The 20,057-nt window shown below is 44.0% G+C and overlaps 1 protein-coding gene across 2 annotated transcripts in view; it reads right to left on the bottom strand.

Annotated features, from left to right (window-relative positions):
• Window positions 1-19,626, bottom strand: part of ADAMTS12 (ADAM metallopeptidase with thrombospondin type 1 motif 12) — a 314,281-nt gene extending 294,655 nt beyond the window's left edge. For both annotated transcript variants that reach the window (XM_014831237.3, XM_044779442.2), the window contains exons 1-2: window positions 19,177-19,626; window positions 12,121-12,482 (exon numbers count right to left, since the gene is read on the bottom strand). In XM_014831237.3, the coding sequence (XP_014686723.3) occupies window positions 12,121-12,482; window positions 19,177-19,303 (489 nt within the window). In that variant the 5' untranslated portion in view covers window positions 19,304-19,626. The remainder of the gene's footprint in view (window positions 1-12,120; window positions 12,483-19,176) is intronic.
• Between the last annotated feature and the right edge of the window lie 431 nt (window positions 19,627-20,057).

Here is a 20,057-nt window from a genome sequence, read left to right as displayed (position 1 = left end):
GCGAACTCAAATGGAATTAGTGTTTATGGGTTTGATGGGCCAGCGCATGTCAAATTTAATGCACATACAATTCACCTGGAGATCTTGTTAAATTTTATGTTCTGATTCAGCGGATCCGGAGTAGGATCTGAGAATCTATAGTTCTAATGAGCTCCCAGGTGATGCCCATTCCTCTGGTCCATAGGCAATACATTTAGTAGCAAGGGACTAGTCCACTCAGATAACAGGCCCAAAGAGGCAAAGGATCTCATTTAAGGCCCCATCATTAGTAAGTATTGAGCTAGGACTTGAGTTCAGCAACTCTGACTCCCAAAGCCAGTGGGATTGCTCTGTATGAAAAAGATGCCACGTCTCACAGACCTGGCTATGGCTCTCTGACATAGGTTGTCTGGTTAAAAGTAAACCAGTCATGTTACACCGAAAAATCATCTCCAACAACCAGGTAAAACATTTTTCAATTACAAAACCTAAAATCCAGGCATCCTGTTTTCTCACTTTTTCAAAGTCCTTATTAATATCTGTCAGTCATTGGAGACATTTTTGAAAGGAAATAGATGTTTCTGAAAGCTAATATTTAAGCTCCCTGAACCTATGATTCATGCTGGATCAAGAAAGAAGAGAATTATTAACACATGAACATCTGGTGGGAAACTCTGGACATCTAATCTTCAGTCTTGGAATGAAAAACAGAAATGAGATTCAAAGTCAAGTTTCCAGACAAGAGAGATACAGGAGGAGAGAGTAACAGCTCTGTGCTGCATTTGTGTGGACCCGTAAAGCCACGTAACCAACTCAACGATAAACAGAACACCTGACCCTTTATCTCCCATAAAGGTTGAGGGTCCCTCCCTGAACCAGAAGGAAGGTCCCTAATTCAAGATCCAGCAAAAGAAAGAGAGCAACGCTCCTTCTTGAAGTACAGGTTCTTCAGTTCTCTCTCTCCCACCTCCAATTCATCATGCTGGGAACTCACAAAATGAACCTGACGAATTGAAAAGTAAGCAGAAAGACAAAAAAAAAAAAAGAGAAGCTGATGTTTATGAGCCTGTAACACAAAGCAGTGATAGTGAGGAGAGGAATCACCCAGCAGCCAGAGACCCCTGCTCCAAAGTCTCCTGTCTGAGTAAGCACAGGTCTTTACAGGCAACCCCCAAAGGTCAGGGGCCATGGAGAATTTCTCAGCCTGGGAGCAGAGTTAGGGGATATACAGAGCATTTCTTTCCTTCCCCCTGATGAGGAGCAACAAACCCTGACACACAGGCATCCCGCAACTCAAATGAGTGTTTTCTACAAATGAGCCACCAAGTTCCAGATGAGGAAGCAAAGGCAAGAAGCCACATGGGAAAGTTTTCCCACACAGCTCTGCCAGCAGATTTCATTCCTCTACTATATCACCCCAGGCTTCTGCTGGAGTTCAAGAACAAGAGGGCAGAAACGGTTACATTCTTTGACTGGATGGAAAAGGAATTAGTAGGACTTTCCATCTGGGCCAAGAACTGAACTGCACTTGAAGGAGCAATGTATTACAAAGCACATCCCTCTCTCAGCGGAGGCACTATCATATAACAGATTTTTGGTTTTTTTAGCATAGATTTTTAAATGTCACTAATCTCATTTGTAGCATTCACCAGGCAAAATGCAGAGAACATCTAATTCTTGCATTTTTGGAAATTAGAACCTAACAAAGTTTAAAGAGTTAAAATTATTGTAACAGCATACCCTAGCAAAAGCTGATACCTTGCTGGTTAGAAGATAGGAAACTTTTCCAAAGCTTCACAGTGTCCTGCATCCAAAGGTTAAATTTCTTTTTGGAGCATAGCTTCCATTTGTTCTAGTGGAAAAAATTAAAACTCTCTTCTCCTCAATGGAAAGATGGCTAGACAAGGAAACGAAAGGATGCCTTCAAACATGGCTATTGGGTATGTATTTCAGCAGAAATGTTTCGCTGAAGGTTTGGGTGTTTGTATGGGAGAAATGGTTTTTTTCTTTATACAAATTTATAGGAGCTGAGGCTTTATGTAATTGTCTCTTCTTGAGAAGGCCTCCTCCCTTGTGTTCTAGCTCAAGCAGTTGTTCACTGCAGATCAGAAGCAAAGACCCCAATAGTTTCAGGAAATTGACGCAGACTTGCTCTTCACCTTGGATCAAAGGGGAGACTGGGAAAGAGAGATGGTTAGGACTTTCTGTCGCTCAATGGAAAAGAATCTGCTATTATTACACACACACCCCACCTCTCCACACTGCTGTCTGAAACTGAACACCTCAGGCTTTGAGAAACATGCTAGTGATGGATTGTTGTGTTCTTATGTGATTGTCATCTGGGGACCACAGAGCCAGGCCAAATCCTGTGGGTAGGCGGCTCCATGGCTACTGTAGTAACACGTTAGTGCAAATTGCAAGAAGGTGTGCAGGGGAGGCAGATAAAATTTTAAAAGGTGCCCCCTCCAGACATATAAATTGAGAAAGGCACCCTGTCTGGGCAGATAAATTACAAAAAGATGCACCATTTTGGACAAAGGGGTCATGAAAAGGCCCCTATTCCTCTTGGAGCCAGAACTTGGTTCAGCTGGCAGAGCCTGAGCTGGATGTCAGCCCCCACTGGTCCCCTTAATGAGGAACCTTTGTAGAGTTTGCAAAGCACAAACTGCCCAGTGGGACTCCGCAGCTTTAGGTTGTGGTTTCTCCAGCAGTGAGTAGATATTCCTTATAAGAAGCACCTGGAAAGAACTGGAAACAAAGACGAGCCTGAGACTGGGTGGGGAAATTGTCCTCCTTTCTCAGAGGCCTCATGATTGGGCCCAACACTCAGGAAAGAAATATGTTTCAGCACATCCCTTAGTGGGGAGATTGCTGGCAGGGTGATCCTTGCTACATATCCAAAGACCAAACGCTTGGTTAGAGACCCTCTTGAAGCTCAGCCTAGACTCTGAGCACAGCCAAAGGAGGTAGAAGTTTCAGGTTATTATTTGTGTTGTACTTCCCTTCCTTTTCTATGCAAACCTTCAAAAACCGCCTACTGAAAATTATAGTTTGGACTCTGGTGTTCTTTGCAGAACTAAGAAAGGCCTGAACCAGGCTCAGAAGAGAAAAGCGAAGTTGATAGCAGCGTCCCCTTCCAAAGGCAACATGATGGTGGCAGTCACGGTGTTCTTAGAGTGATGAATCCAGGAGGGCCATATAGCAGGTGCAACATCACACTGCCATGATAAGGAGCCAACGCCTGGGAACCCCTCAGAAGGGGCTCAGGGACCATTTAAGCAGACCGCATTCTGGAAGTTAGTAGGTGGTGTTCAAGGCATCGTTTGGGTAGTTGAGGAAATAGAATCTCATTGTGACGTCACAGGCTGGGAGGGCCTACAGGAACTTGGAGCAGTACAAGGACTAAATACTGGAGTAAACACACTGATCCATCCAACCAACATTCACTGAGTGTTTATTGGAGAACAGAGCTGCACACGTGTGAACAAGATGGGGTGAGGAAAAGCAAAGTTAAGTGAAAAAGAAAAGAAAATATCAGGTACTGCAGGTTCTTTTTAAAAATAAAATGGTCAATGTGATAGACCACTGGAGAAGTTTACTTTAGATTGAGCAGTCAGGGAAGATCATAAGCTGGGATCCGAAAGACAAGGAGGAGCAGCTATGCAGAGATCTGGGGAGAGTGTTCTAGGCAGAGGGAACAATGCATGCAAAGGCAATGAGGCCAGAGTGTGCTTGGTACACTTGAAAAACAGAGAGAAGTGCGGTGTGGCTGGAGTGCTATGCAGAAGGGCAATGTGGTGGGAGAGGAGGGCTGGGAGGTGGGCAGTGACCAGATCAGAGCAAGTCTTGGAAGCCGGGGCAAGGCATTTGGATTTTATTCTACTGTAAAGGGAAACCAGTAGGAGATTTTAAGTAGAAGAGCGCACTGCTCTATAAGTGTATTTGGAAGACCAGGCTGGCCACTACGTGAGAAATAGCTTGCCGTGAATTCAGAGAGAAAGCAGAGGAACCACTTGAGAAGTCAATGGAATGGTCCAGAGGAGAGAGGATGGGGACCAGGACCAGGGTAGGGCTTCTCAACCTCAGAACTACTGACATTTTGGACCACATACCCCTTTGTTGTACAGGGCTGTTCTGTGCACCGTAGGAAGTTTAGTAGCATCCTTGACCTCTACTCACTACATGCCAGAAGCTATTCCCCCTTCCCCAGTTGTGACAACCAAAAATGTCTCCAGTCGTTGCCACATGTCCCCTGGAGGGCAAAGCTACCCCTGTCGAGAATAACTGGAGTAGGGTATTAGCTGTGGAAGTGACAAGATTGGTAGATCCTGAACATATTTTGAAGGAAAAGCTGACAATTTGCTGCTAAGAAGAGATACAGAGTGTGAGAGAAAGAGGGGAGTTAATGACAGAATAATTCCATGCGTTTTGACCTGGGCAACTGGGAGAATGGACTCGACATGTACAGCAACGGGTAAGACTTCAGGAGGAGAGAATCAAGACTGTTGCTCTGAACACGTTAAATTTGAGACTCTTGTTAGGCGTACCTGTGGAAATGGAAAATAGACAGCTGAAGTTCCAAGGAAATGTTAGAGTTAGATATATATATTTAGCACTTATTCACATACATATACAGAGATAGAGGTAGATGACACAGATAACAGATAGACAAATGATTAGATAGATAATTAGATAGACCAGAGATGATGATGAAAGATAGATGATGAATGGACAGATGGATGGACAGACGGATGGACGGACAGACAAACTAACAGATAGATAAGTAAATAGCATTTAGGACTGGTCAAGATCACCTAATAAGAGTGTGAATTTAGAGAACAGGGATCCACAGACAAAGACCCAGGACGCATTAGTAGTCAAAGATAGGGAAATGAGCAAAGGACTTGAGACACAACTATCAGCACAGTAGGTAGGAGAAAAACCATAGTAATGCGGTGTCACTTAAGCCAAGAGAAAAAAATACTTAAAAACAGGAATAATTAATTGTGCCAAATGGCTGAGACATCAAGCACCATGAAAACCGAGAGGCACCCACTGACAACAGGAAGTTCACTGATGACTTGACAAGAGCAGCTTTAATGAGGTGTCCCAACAATGTGGGTGAAGGGATTCAGCTACTCTTACTAACCCACCAAGAGAACTGGAATACTCTTCTAAAGTATTTTAAAGCTATTATCTCCAACAGTGGTGCAAGGTAAGCAGGGCTGACTAATGTGATTATCCATATTTTCCAAGTAGGAATAGTTTGCAAGGGGCACATCAGGGTTAAGGCAGTCACTAAAAAGAAGGTTCTTGCTACAACTTTCCAGGCAGGTCGCACACTTAAAAGCCTACAAAAAGAGAGTCAGATGAAAAGAGCACTGAAGTTCTTCAGACTGAAAAGAAATCATAGATCATACTAATGAGGCTTAGAAATGTAGGTTATGCCAGAGCAGACTCTTCTTATACATGCCCTGAATCAATGGGCCAAATCTCCCCGGTGAATAAAACGTGGTCATCCCACCAGTGCCCCTCTTTCAGCAATGGGGGCAACAGTGAGGCTCAGCATAGAAGCAATTGTTCTCATTCTACCAGACTAATTTAGAAACAGAAAACTCTCCAAAACAGAATATTTCAAGAATAAACATGCATGAATAAACCAAGGGAACAAATTTGAAAAATGGTTTCACTAATTTTTCCCCAAATAAATCCTCTGACACAGAGAATAAAAAAAAAAAAAATACAAGGCTATTATTGGAGTCTACTTAAGTGCCTCATTCTCTTTTCACCCCAACAACCCCATAGGTGGGATAGGCCTGCCAGCCCACAAGGACAGCCCACCCATGGGGTGATACATATGAGGGTAATGGGCTGAGAGATTTCCAGTGAGAATCGCCATTAGAGTGGCATTTAGAATTCCTCCCAAGGAGGCATATAATTCTCTCCTTTGGAAGGAGGGAGGACCAAGCATCAAGGACCTTTCAGTTCCACCAATCAACCTAGATAGGTCTCGTGGGCAGAACTGGAAGGGACCTACCATGTTCATGGATTGCAAGACTAAACATAGCAATTGTCAATTCTCCCAAACTAATATATAGGTTTAATACAATTATTATCAAAATCCCAGGAAGTTTTTTGTAATCAGATTATGCTAAAATTTATTTGGAAAGGCAAACAAACTAGACTTATTAAAACAACTTTGCAAAAGAAGGATAAAATGGGAGGAGTCAGTCTACCTGATTTCAAAACTAATTATATAGCTATAGCAATTAAGATTTCATTGGGGGAATAGAACGTAAAATTCAGAAACAGACTCACAAAAACATGTCCAACCGATTTTTGACAAGTGCAGAAGCAATTCAATAGAGGAAAAGTAGCTTTTTAAAAAAAATGGTATTGGAGCAATTGGACATCCATAGGCAAAACAAAGAAAGAAAAAGAAAGAAAGAAAGGGAATGAACCTTTGCCTAAGTCTCCCACTTTACATAAAAATTAACTCAAAATGGATCATGAACTTAAACATAAAATATAAACATGAGGGGATGGGGGCAGGAAAGAAATGGGCGTGGCTATAAAAGGACAACATAAGGAACTGTTGTGATGGAAATGCAAGGGGTCTTGTGATGGAAATGTAAAAATCTTGGCTATGATATTTTGCAAGTAATTTTGCAAGATGTTACCATTGGGAGGGAACTGGGTAAAGGGTACGTGGAACCTTTCTGTATTAGTTCTTACAACTACACATGAATCTACAACTATCTCAAAATAAGAAGCTAAACAAAAAAAAACTCCTAAAAATAATATCTCTTTCAAAATTTTAACCCATAGTTGAGCTCAAAGCAAGAAAGGAAATCTCAGTGTGCCAAAAGGGAAAGGAAAAGAGAATTGAGGGCGATTTGAAGCTGAATGGCCCTCAGAGAGCCATGACAGCTACTCAGATTAAATTTAAGGATTTAATTCCCCAGCAGGGGCTGGAAATGAGGCTAGGGTTTAGGATGGAGACAAGAACCAGATTCATTTTAATAAAGTCTGAGCTGAGAAATACTGTCCCTGACTGTGAACAAGAATTTAAAATATTTGTTTACTGACTCAGGTACACAGTCCAGGTGGTGGGCGCTTAGACCAAGCCCTTTGGAAGTAGGGTACCCCATTAAGAATCAGAACCCCTGTATCATGCAGAGGTGTGAAGTCTAACATTTTGCACTATCCTCCCAGTGCAGAAATTTAAATGGAACTACTAACAACAAATTAGCCTGGAACAAATCCTGTAGGGCCTCTGGCAACAGCAGTCCAAAACCACCCCAACGGGATTCTCACAGGTAACAACTCCCACTGAGGATGCATTCGGAGTCTGATTGATTAAAGAACACAGTTTCTCCATCAAAGAACTTAGAATGGAACAAATCAACTACATTGTTCAAAAGAAACAAATTCCATAGCTTCAAAGCTATAAAAGCATTGAGGTGGGGCTGGCCCAGTGGCACAGCGGTTAAGTTCACACATTCCGCTTCTCGGCGGCCCGGGGTTTGCCGGTTCAGATTCCGAGTGTGGACATGGCACCGCTTGACACGCCATGCTGTGGTAGGCGTCCCACATATAAAGTAGAGGAAGATTGGCATGGATGTTGGCTCAGAGCCAGCCTTCCTCAGCAAAAAGAGGAGGATTGGCAGCAGATGTTAGCTCAGGGCTAATATTCCTCAAAAAAAAGCATTGAGGGGAAAAGGGTGGTGAAAATGGAGACGACAGAGAAGGAGCTGCTGAGCCAGGGACATGGGCTGACTCAGTCTGAAAGCAGCCTCCAAGAAGGGAGCACCAGAGTTGTGTGAGAGGATATTAAACGGAGAAAGGAGGTTATCACAGCTTGCCATAGGTGACCTTTCTTGGGTTTTCGGTTTGCAACCATCTGAGTCCGCTCCTAGGGAGACTAAATGAACCTCAAATTATAGACAACTCCAAGAGGACACAGGCCCCAACATTAGGATGACCACATGTGAAGCAAAGTATATGCCAGCCCTGAGCCACAGGAATGAGAAGCAGATGTCCTGCTCCACATGAGAGCATTTCCTTCCTCAGAAAGCCTTCCCAAATGCCACCTCTGTCCCTAGGAGTGGTGGGAGGCTTAGAGCCAGTATCCCCTAACCCAGCCATCCTCTGAACCCAAGTGTGGGGTCATCCCTGGGTGAAAGGAAAAGTAAATATCCTGGAGGTCAGACCCCAGACAAGTGATCAGGAGAAATCAGACACGAGTCCAACCACTGTCCTTTTGACTAAGACCACTGTAGGTAAGCAAATGAACTTGAAGCCAGCCAGCTTGTGTGCTCACAGAAAGAAAAGAAATTCATTGGGCTTTTGGCACCTTATTTTATAACCATCCATTAACTGTCCAATTACGTGTAAAGGGCTCCAAAATAATTCCAGCGGACTGGTTCTTCCAGCAAATTTATTCAATGATTTGGATCTAAAACTTTTCCATAATCTTGGCTACCACACGAATCCATTACTGGCTCCTTTGAGCTCCTCTACTTAGTATAAATCTGAAATCTCTACCTGAAAATGCCATGTGGTGGTTCTTGCTGCTCCCTGGGGCCATTTGAAATTGAAAAGCTCCCACTATTCTATTCCCAAGCCTGGACTAATGCTACACAGGAGGCAATATCCCCTAGAAAACAGAAGATGAAAGTAGGGAGCAATTGAGCAGCAGTTCTCAGCATGGGCTACACTCTAGAATCCCCTGGAAAGAGCTGCTACTTTAGAGTAACATTGACTAACACTGCCACTTAATAATACACGCTGACCCAGTGGCTGGCAACACCTACTGCACATTAGAATCTCTTAGGGAGCTTTAAAAATACTGATGCCTGGGCTCCACCCTCAGACCAGTTAAATCAGAACATCTAGGAGGTGGGGTCAGGGCATGGGTACTTTTTTAAAGCTCCTGAGTTGATCCTAATGTTCAGCCAGGCTTAAGAATGACTACTCTAGTCCAGCACTTCTCAAACTTCAGTGAGCATCAGAATCTCCTGGAGAGCCTATTAAAACCAAGGCTTCAGATAGGCACATAGTAGAGACCAAAAGTAGACAAGTGGTTCCAAAGACTAGCAGAGATGGGGGCATTGGAGGGTGACTGCCAAGGGGGTTCTTCTGGAGCTAATGAGAATGTTCTAAAATGTATTGTGGGGATGGTTGCACAACTCTGGAATATATTTAAAGCCATTGAATTAGACACTTTAAGTGGGTAAGCTGTATGTAAGTGAATTATATCTCATTGAAGCTGTTAAAACCCACTCAGTAGGTTTCTGCCCACCCCCAGAGATTCTGATGCACGAGGTCTGGAGCACAGCCCATGAATTTGCCTTTTTAGTGAGCTCCCAGGGGATGTTGATTCTATGGGGTCCAGGCCACACCCTCTGTGGGTCCTAGCCCACAGAAAGGCACCAGTGTTTAAACTTTCTGGGATTTTATAAGCATGACGATGGTTTGCACGTTAATGAGTAGACGTGGGTTCCCATGTTACTGTTCTATGGAATAGTGTGGCCTTGTATGTTTGTCTCATGGGTCACTTCATGCCTATGTGCCTGTCCTTGCAGAACAAGGGCTCCATCTTCTGCTCCCTGGTCATAGAGGATCAGGTGCCACTGATGCTTCCAGGGTTGTCTCACAGAAACAAGGCAAGGATTGCAAAGGGAAAATGTGACATGAACCCAGAGCAAGCCCAGAGGATGAGGACCATGGAGCCAAGAGGCATTCCCCGGTACAACAAAGCACCGCATGAGGCGTGGGGAGAAGAAGAAAAAAATAGGGCATCACCCTTGATTTTGTGTCCTTTATGATCCAACAAGGGGGAAATGATAAATACCTACATATGAAAATCCACATTTACAGAAAAAGGCAAGGCAAGACTTTCTGTTACAGTTGTCCTCCCTTATCCTCAGTTTCCCTTTCTGCAGTTTCAGTTACCTGTGGTCCAAAAATGCTAAAAGGAAAATTCCAGAAATAAACAATTCATAAGCTTTAAATTGCCCACCATTTGAGTAGTATAATGAAATCTCTCACCATCCCACTCTGTCCCACCCAGGACAAGAATCATACCTTTGTCTAGCGTGTATCAACACTGTATATGCTACCCACCCACTAGTTACTTGGTAGTCGTCCAGGTTATCAGGTCAATTGTCACGGTATCACGGTGCTTGTGTTCAAGTCACTCTTACTTTACTTAATAATGGTACCAAAGCATAAGAGCAGTGATGCTGGCAATTTGGGGATTCCAAAGAGAAGCTGGAAAGTGCTTCCCTCAAGTGAAAAGGTGAAAGTTCTCCATTTAATAAGGAAAGAAAAAATTATTATAGTACGTTATTATAATTGTTCTATTTTACTGTTACTTATTGTTGTTAATCTCTTACTGAGCCTAATGTCTAAGTTAAACTTTCTCATATCTTTGTATGTTTGGAAAAAGCATAGTATATATAGGGTTTTGTACTATCCATGGCTTCAGGCATCCACTGGGGGTTTTGGAATATATCCCCCATGGATAAGGGGGGACTATTGTATTGTACAAAACGAGACATCCCAGAGGTCCTTCAGAAAATTGTACTTTCTTGCTACATTTAAACTGTTGTACAATGTTTTACACTAATTGTCCTACATGTTCTAACAGAGACAAACTATACAAGTAGAAGATAAACAGAATCCTAAATCAGGAAGAGCAGGATTCTCATCTAACTGGCAGTAACGATGGAGGATTCGGGATGAGGGCCATCTGTAGAAATGCGAACTCTACTGAGTGGTTTTGCTCAGCAAACCAGCCCTGGCACGAGCGCCAAGGCCAATACCCCAGGCTCCGCCATCACTGCCCCCAGGACTCTGGAATGTCTCCATCTGCAGTCACTCTCTCAGCACACTCTGTTAGCGCTGGTGCCTGCCCCCTACTCGAGCAAGACAAAACCTCAGCATAATTCCTAAGCATTGTTTGCCACGCAGTTGCCAGTGGGGCTGTCACTGTTGTTGGTGCTAGAAAGAAGAGGGAACAAAGGGATCTCTTTTATTTTCAACACAGGTTTAAATTTTGAAAAATAAGCTTGGTCACATTTTGAGATGTAGCACGTGATAGTGGAAAGACTCGGGCTCAAATCAGCTGTGCAGTAAAGTTATTCAACATCTCCAAGCTTCCTCATCTACTAAAAAATAACAAAAATGGAGGGGGAGAGGAAAAGAAGACAATGCACATAAACCACATCATAAACCACACAATCCAGTGCCTGGCATATTAGAAACATGGAAAATAATAACAGCTGCCATTATTATTGAATATGAAGAGACATTCATTGAGTGTCTATTATTTACTAAACACTCTTCTAAGATTTTTATATACGTTAATCCATTTAATTCTCACCATACTCTATTAAAGAGATCAGCAAACTTTTTCTGTAAAGGCCAGGTAGCAATCTTTTGTGCCTCATGGGCCATACGGTTCTTAACACAACTACTCAGCTCTGCTGTTGTAGTTTGAAAGTGAAAGTAGCCATAGACAATAAACACGTGGGCATATCTGCGTTTGAATAAAACTTTAGTTATAAACACAAGAGGCAGTCCAGATTTGGCCCGTGGGCCACAGTTTGCCAACCCCTGCTCTCTGAGATGGGTACTATCATTATCTCCATTTACAGATGAGAAAACAGAGGTACAAAGGGATCAACTGACAGCCCAAGGTCCCACATGAAGTCCGACTATGAAGTATACATTGTCAACTATTATATCATAGCCATTGCTGACGTCACTATCATTACTAGTAAGCCTCTCACTCAGTCCAAATCCAGATTTTCCCAACTCGAAAGGGGCTGGCCAGCCAGTCAGGCACCAACTCAGAGGTTGAAGACTCAATTCCCCTCCTCCTCCCCCAGTGTTCCTGGTTGAAATTCTCCCTGCTCTGAGCCCTCAGTGCCCTTACTCCGTACCTCCCAGATCGATCGAATTTTGTTTTATGCACTTTCTCCCCAGCCCATTTGGAGGCCAGAACCAGGCACATCACAAGTGCTTAATTTGCATGTGTTGAATGTGTCTGTGAACCCGTTGGCAGTGAGTGTGCAGTCCAAGACAGTAGGGGCCGGGGCGCAGAGGAGGAACGTGATGGACCCAGGCACTCACCAGTCCATGGCAGGCACTGAGGGCAGCTGTCCCGATTCTGGTGCCCTGCTGCAGAACCGTGCCCCTGAGATGGCAGGGCGGGCCCGAGGAAGCCACCATCTTAACATGGGAGAGGTTCCCATATCTCCTCTCTACGATGTAGCTTTTGGAAAGAAATCCCTGATTGACCGTCAAGTTAAAAAACAGGTCCTTCTCCTCGTGTGAAATTCTGTAGTACACCTGGTCCTCTGGGCCACCCAGATCTCTCTTCCTCCTGCTGCTGCTGATGGGATGGTGCAACCCATAGGATAGAAAATGCCCACTCGCATCTACTCGGACAGGAGCCACCACGTGGTATTCTGGCAGGGCCTTGATAAAATGCTCTGAAAGAAAAGGAGACACAGAATAAAACTGAGAGAGATCTCTGCCGAGTCTGTAGCAAGGCAAATGCACTCCCATTTGGAACTTAGATTTTAGCTTCTTGATTGCAAAACCGCACTGTTGCCTTGAAGTTTAGACCCTGCCCACCACACAAATACTGTCAACATTAAACTCCCTCAACTCGATTTGACATGTGGCTCCCTCCTTGATGAGACATGGCAGTGTGAGTTGACACTAAGGCACAACTCTGGATGTCAGATGTTTTACCAAAGACAAATTAAGATGAGAATTAATTCATGAGGAATACTGTTAGGAAAGGGCAAAGTCAGTATGATGAAAAAGGGCATTTCCAGTCCAGAATTCATTAATACAAATCACAGAATTTCACTGTTTATCATAAGGAGATTAAACGCCTTAGAAACTTCCTGTTAAATCAGGTTGGAGCAAAAATGCAAAAACACAGCAAACTCATCATATACACTGTGACAAACCTCGAACCAATTACAGCATAAGTGTTCCATAATGTAGGAAAGAATGCTTAAAGGCGCTTGGGTGATTCTTTTCTATCTTTACAATATATACAAAATAAAATGGTAAGCAAACGCATTAGGATCCGAGGCATGGGCTCAAAATATGAAAACGGCCATTTATTTGGTATTCTGGCAGGGCCTTGAATTTAAAAATGCAAGATGGGCTGGCCTGATGGCATAGTGGTTAAGTTTGTGCTCCGCTTTGGCGGCTGGGGGGTTTGCCAGTTCAGATCCCAGGCGTGGACCTACACATAGCTGATCAAGCCATGCTGTGGCAGACATCCCACATATAAAATAGAGGAAGATGGGCACAAATGCTACCTTGGGGCCACTCTCCCTCAGCAAAAAAAGATGAGGATTGGTGGCAGATGTTAGCTCAGTGCTACTTTTCCTAAAAAACAAACCAAAAAAAAGCAAGATAGGAACACTTGTTCCTTCCACACACCAGAACGCATGCACCTTCTGACTTAAATTTAAATCCCCACCACTGCCTCCTCATTTTGATGTTTGAGGACAAATCTTCAAAACAGTGCTCAATGAGAAATAAAGAACACAACAAGTTAACACAGAGCCTTTTACATTAATGGGAAATGCATGCACACAAAAACAATAATACAAAGTTTGCCAGAACATACTTGAACAGAAAATACATATGGAACCCATCAAAACGGTTTTCTGTGAGGAGGAATGGGAGTGGGGTATAGGGACAAAAATGGATAAATAAATAATATAAGAAAGGGGTTTTGCACAAATTAATGATGCTAGTGTGCCATGAACTAGGAGTCAAATTGACTGAGTCCTCTGTACTGCCCACTCCCCAAGGAATCTCTGGGCCTACGTAGTACTGCCCTTCCAAGTTCAGACCTCAGAAGAGGAATGGCCAGGTTGGGTGGGGCACAGGGGGTTGGCTTCTACAGAATTTCTCCCATGTTGCTCTTCCTTCTACTATTCACAATAATGTCTCTGGCTTCTCCAGGGTTGGAGCAGTGGAGGAAAGTTAGGGGCAGAAAAAGTCTTATTCCACTCAGTAGGGCCATCATCTTGCCACCCCCGTGTGCAGTCAATGTCCAGATGCTGATTCCTATAAGAGAAGCTCTTACACCCTTTAGAGGGCCTCTCTCTGAAGATACATCTCAAAGAACTAAACACGATTTTTGAAAATATAAAACGAGACAAAAGCTTGCCTAAGTCCCAGCACTTATTGCCCAAAGAATAAAATATTTTATAAATAAATTCTATAAATAAATTTACAGCTTTTGACCCCATTGCTTTTGATCTAAAGAGTTGTTAAGAAAGCAGCATAAGCCAGATGTATAAGAATATAATGATACGGGCCAGCCTGGTGGCTTTGTGGTTAAGTTCACATGCTCCACTTTGGTTGCCTGGGGTTTGCAGGTTCAGATCCTGGGCACAGACCTATACACTGCTTATCAAGCCACATTGTGGTGGTGCCCCACATACAAAATGCAGGAAAACTGGCACAGATGTTAGCTCAGGGACAATCTTCCTCAAGCAAAAAAGAGGAAGATTGGTAACAAATATTAGCTCAGGGACAGTTTTCCTCTTCAAAAAAAAATATTTATATATACATATATATATATATATATGTATATATAATGAAAATAATCATGTAGCCATCTACTGAGCACTTGCTCTGAGCCAGGTACCATAAGTGTCCTCTCATTCAATACTCACAATGACCCCATGATATAGATTCTGTTATTATCATCATTTCATAGACAAAGATACTAAGTCTAAGAGAGGTCACAGAGCCAATATGCAACATTTCCTTGGATTAAAGTCCTGTGCTTCCTATTTCAAAAGCATGTTCTTAGCCACCACACTTCACACACATAAGCAGTTGCACTTGGCAGAGAGTGTAACAGAGGAGAGGCCTTAGCACTGCCCCTGGGGAGGATGATCTGACAAGGAAAGAACTCTTGACTTCATTAAGGGACCTCAATTCGCTCAGCAGTCAATAGAGATAATAATTGCCTCTTTATCAGGCAGAGCAACGGGAGAGACGACCAGTATTCTCTCTTGATTTGATTGCAAAGGAGACAGCCAAGCCGTGTCAGCCTACAGGAGTAGAGAGAAGCAGAAGGCCACTTGCTGAATGTGGTTTATGTGGGCGGCCCACCTGCAGTTGCTTCACCTATATAATGGGTGTGATGATAATAGTATCTGCCTCCTAGGGTGGTTGTGAGGATCCAATGTATTAATATACGTCATAGATTTAGCACAGTGTTGACAAACAGCGCTCACTACCCAAACACTAGCCTCTGTGGGCATTAGAGAGAGAAACTTGGCTACCAGGATCCCTTGGCCAGGCACATGTGCAATCCCCAAGCAGAGACAGGGGAGAAGCCAGCATTCACCTTTGCTTCCCTCAGGAGGTGATTAGTCCAAAGATTAGCTAGTTATAATCTTGACCGATGGAAAGTAGAGCTCAGAGGCAATAGGACAGGGATGGAGAATTAAGACTTCAGGAAATAATAATAGCTCCTAATGTTTACCATTTCTATGGTCAAGCACAGCATTATATCAACAAGTACATTTCTATGGTCAAGCACAGAGTGTACCAACTTGGTCTGGTCTAACCCTCACAGTTGTCCGGGGCAGGTATTGTTAACAGTGTCCCTCATCTTACCCTTCACTCCCACCTCTATAAAAAGACGATAAAGAGGGGCAAAGATTCATGCTGGGGCAACCTGACCCCACCCTTCTAACCTCTGCCCTCATTGCTTCTCGATGGTCTACCGCTGAGAACCAGAGGTCAAGGTGGGGCATCAACAAGGCTATGAGGAGGGGCTGAGACACATTGTTACCACATCACAATCCGCACTAGGGCTTATGGAAATACGTTATAGGCCCCAAACATTTTTGATTTGCCTTGTTCAAAATAGATTTGAAATCCTTAGCCACAAACTTCAATGATACTTCATGAAAAACTTCAAGTGAACTCTGTTGGCACCAGCAATTTTGAAAATACAAAACACCAAGTGATCTTCTACTCTCCACTTAGAAAGAAAGGAGAGAGCTGAGAAGATATTTAGCTGCCAGTTTCATAAAGTTTAGGTTAAATCTATACTTATTCTTTATATTTATTTCTAGCTTAGAACACAATTGACTCCTTACTAAAAAAGGCAACGAAATTCCAGTAATAGTCAGAAGCTTATTTTCATAATTCTATTCTACAAGGTTGTTATAACCTTTCAAGTGTATTTTTATTATGGAAAACTACATATGTGGAGAATTGTGTTGATCACCCTGAAGTCGTAAGATACAACACAAGAGGATGGATTTGCTCACCAACCCTGTGATAACTAACTGCAGACCATAACTGCTTATTATAATTAACACAATAAAATATCAAAACTGTGAAGTCTCTTCTGACATTAAGAAAATATCTGAAATCAATTCCTCCTTGCTGAAGTTATTTTTTGCAAATGGCATAAATACATGATGATAACATTTGTCTTGAAACACACTGCAACATTCTTTCTATTCTTGCACGAGCCTGTACAGCCCAGAGAACAACTCTAACATGGGACACCGTGCCTGCCCTATTGATTTTATGGTGTTGTCAAGAGCAAAAGAGATCATAGAAGTGACTGGTGACTTATAAACAGGAGAGAGAATAAGGAACCTAAGACGATATCATTGGCCGTAGAAGAGAGGCCCTATGTTGTGTGCAAGATTAATATTCCCCATTGTTCTGATAACTTGGTTGGGAAGCTTGTGGAAGTCATTCACATTCATATATATCCCAAGTGAGCGATGGGGAAAGAATACTGGGCAGAGATTGTCAAATATGCCTGTTTCTAGTCCCAGAAAGGACTCGATTTATCTCCATGCTCCTTCCTGACAATTAGAACTAGAATGAACCTTAATGGTTACTTATGATCTGAACGTGTGCCCAACTGTGGGGCCCTGTGCAAGTCCTTTCACCCCTCTGGTGAAGTAGCATGTAGTTGGTGCTCAATAAATACATGTTGACTAACAGACTAATCATCTATGTCTCCCATTCCTCATCAAAAATCAGAAGGATAGGAGAGATGATATCTGAAGTAATATGCAAGTTTAAATGTTCAGAATTTGTGTACAATTCAAAAATGTTGTGGGAGTGGAAATGGAAGTCTAGGGAGAGTGATTAACTGTGAAGTGGCAGGAAAGTCATTTTGAGGAAAAACCTAGGTCATCCTATTCCCAGGAAGCCTTAGAATTTCCTTCCCTCACTAGTTTGACCTCATCCCTCCTCTATCTATCTCTCTCAACTTGGTTTACTAAATGGAAGTCTGCTCAGAAATTTCTCCTTTGCAGGAAATGTTGATTACTTGTACATCCATTGGTGAGCTGATTAAGAACAAATATTTTGGTGAAAAACTTTTTAAAATCTTAATTTAAAAAAAACTAAACATCTATGCATCACTAATAAGTTCAGAGCACTTTACAGCTATTTTTCAACGTCAACTACTGTCAGCACATAACCCTGAAGGTGCCCACGCAGAACAATCATCTCCCCCTTTCCAGAGAGGAGAAAGCAAGGCCCCGTGGTCGGCTTCACAGTAAGCTGAATTCCCTTACAAAGATGTGGAGCAAGCAGAGCTGAAAACCAACCCAGGAGAATGTGTGTCTTTGAACCAAATCGTCTCCAAACGCCCTGGGAAGTGCTCGCAGGCTTTGTTTGTGCTGCCGCAGAAGAGACTTTTCACAAAGGGGCTGTTTTTCAAAGAACAACAAACGCGGCTATTTTAAACTTGGGGGTGGGAGATCATATCTGGACCGTTTACACAAGTGAGTGCTGACTGACTGACATCTAACCCCAGTGTTTGCAGGCTCCAGCTTCCAAGGAAAGCAAGCTCTCGCTTCTGCTAGCTCTCGAAGTGATCTCTCCAGCAGTATTTGAACTGCAACGTAGGCAGAAAACCCTGCATGGAAATCCTCAACAAGGACAAGCTGGTGGTGTCTGACACCCAAATGGTCTTGGGGATTAAAGGAGGTCAGAAAACTATGGAAGATTCCCAAGACTTGAGCACAATCAGCAAACTCAAGACTTAATTGATGCTAACTCATGCTCCGCGTGTATGCGTGTGTGTGTGTGTGTATGTGTGTGTTTGTTGTTCCCATTATTGCTATAAGGCAATGCTGCTTGATTATAAGAAGCCAGGCCTGTGGGGTCAGGCTACCTGGTATGGAAATCTGGCTCCAACATTAGCTAGGCCCATAAATTCCCCAAGATTCAGCTTCCCCATTTGTAAAACAGGGACAGTAACAATAGTCCCTGCACCCCAGGAGCTGTTGTCATGGGCTGACACACACAGAGTGCCTTGGAAGTCTTGGCACATAGAACATTCTCCAGCCACACAGAGCATTCCTGCTGCTCTATTTTCTCCCAGAGGCACAATGAACTACCCACCAAACAGGCAAGTGTCTCTGACCCTTGCAGGGCCAGTAAAAAAGCAGAGGCAACAGCACCACCCTGCTCAGGGTGTTGGGCTTAAAAATAACGATAATAATAATAGCGAATTGTCCATGGCAACTCCTCCGGGGCTTTCTATCGGCTTATGAGTTTCATGAAATCCAGAAAAAGACGCAGCCAGCTGTGATCAGCAAAGCAGGACAAGGAAAGGCGAGCTCCTATGGGGGTAAATTTTCCCCCAAAAGGATTGTTATTTTTAAAACACAGCCCTAAATCTTTCCAGGAAACCAAAACACAGCCAAGCTCCCTCAGCAGGGGGGCAGAATCACATTTCCCCTTCGCTGAGCAGAAGTTTAAAACTAACTAGAAACACCCGGTGACTGCCAGTGGCCAGTTAGAACTTTAAAAAAAAATCCTTTTCCGTGATCAGCATCTCAAAAATAGGAGACTAAAACTGTGCAGCATTCAAAGGAGACAAAAGAGAGAGGTAGTGGGTGGTTACCAGCTACCTCTGCAGCATCATCGGTGTAAAACAGACCAGGATCCTGGCCTTGCGGTAAGAAATGAAGAACCATCACCTTAAACACTGAATTCTATATTACTGAGATCCCAGCCCAGATTTCCTTACGACTGGGCCAACGGCTTTGCACAGTTCAGCGAGTGGGGGAAGGGAAAAGGGAGCAACTAACTTCTCTCACTTCTTACCCCTACGGTTTTCAAAAGAAATAAAGAAAAGCCACTAACCTTGCCTCCTGTCGGGGAAGTGCACCGGGCCCGGCAGAGGTTGTCTCCCATAGCAAAGAGCCCCAAAGTTCAGAAGCTGAGCCACAACAGAGAGGTTTGCAAGCCAGCTCCTCTGGGCACATGGCATGATTCAGTTGTTGGGGAGAAGAAAAGTCAACAAGTTTAACTCTCAGCTCAAGAAATCAAGTCCTCGCCTATGGCCAAGGAAGATGCAGGAGTACATGGTCCAGGAGTGGGGAGGGAGCGGCTGCAAAGCTACCCACGGTCTCCCTTTGCTTTTTTTCAGCAGAAAGGGGCTAGTTACCTTTATTTCCCCTCCCGCCTCCTGAAGGGGGAGTGATTCAGCTGACAGAGTCCGCTTTCCGCGGGGTGTGGAACGGGTCAGAGCGGGAGAGCGCAGCCCACCCCAGATCCCCACCCCAGATCCCCACCCCAAATCCCCACCCCTCTGCCTTCCTCGCCCGGCCTCGCAGCCAGCTCCGCGCATCTTCCTCCTCCGGACGCCCACCCCCGCGCTCCTCCGCCCCGCCCAGAGCCCGGCCACGCAAGCCAAATAGGGGAGCCCCGGGAGAGCCACCCTGGGCGGAACTCCAAGTAAGAGGCCCCCAGGCCAGCCCCTCACCGGCCGAAACACAAGCGGAAAACGTTGAGCAAGAGATGGGGCAGAGGGGACCCTCTCCCTCAGGCTCCCCGGCTCAGTGCTGCCCCCTTGCCTGCCGTTCGCCTCCCAGTTCCCGAACTTTTCCTAACATTGCTCTTCCAACACTCCTCAGCCAGCCAGGCGTCTCCGGGATTCTCTTCCAGGACAGGCTAGGACTTCCATTTGAAAGAGTAATAGGCAGTTTTTCTCTTTGCCAAGTCACACAAAGGGAAATGGGCTC

Source organism: Equus asinus, chromosome 10, assembly GCF_041296235.1.
Source record: "Equus asinus isolate D_3611 breed Donkey chromosome 10, EquAss-T2T_v2, whole genome shotgun sequence".
Classification (NCBI taxonomy): Eukaryota; Metazoa; Chordata; class Mammalia; order Perissodactyla; family Equidae; genus Equus; species Equus asinus.
This window is presented reverse-complemented; position numbering and strand designations above follow the sequence as displayed.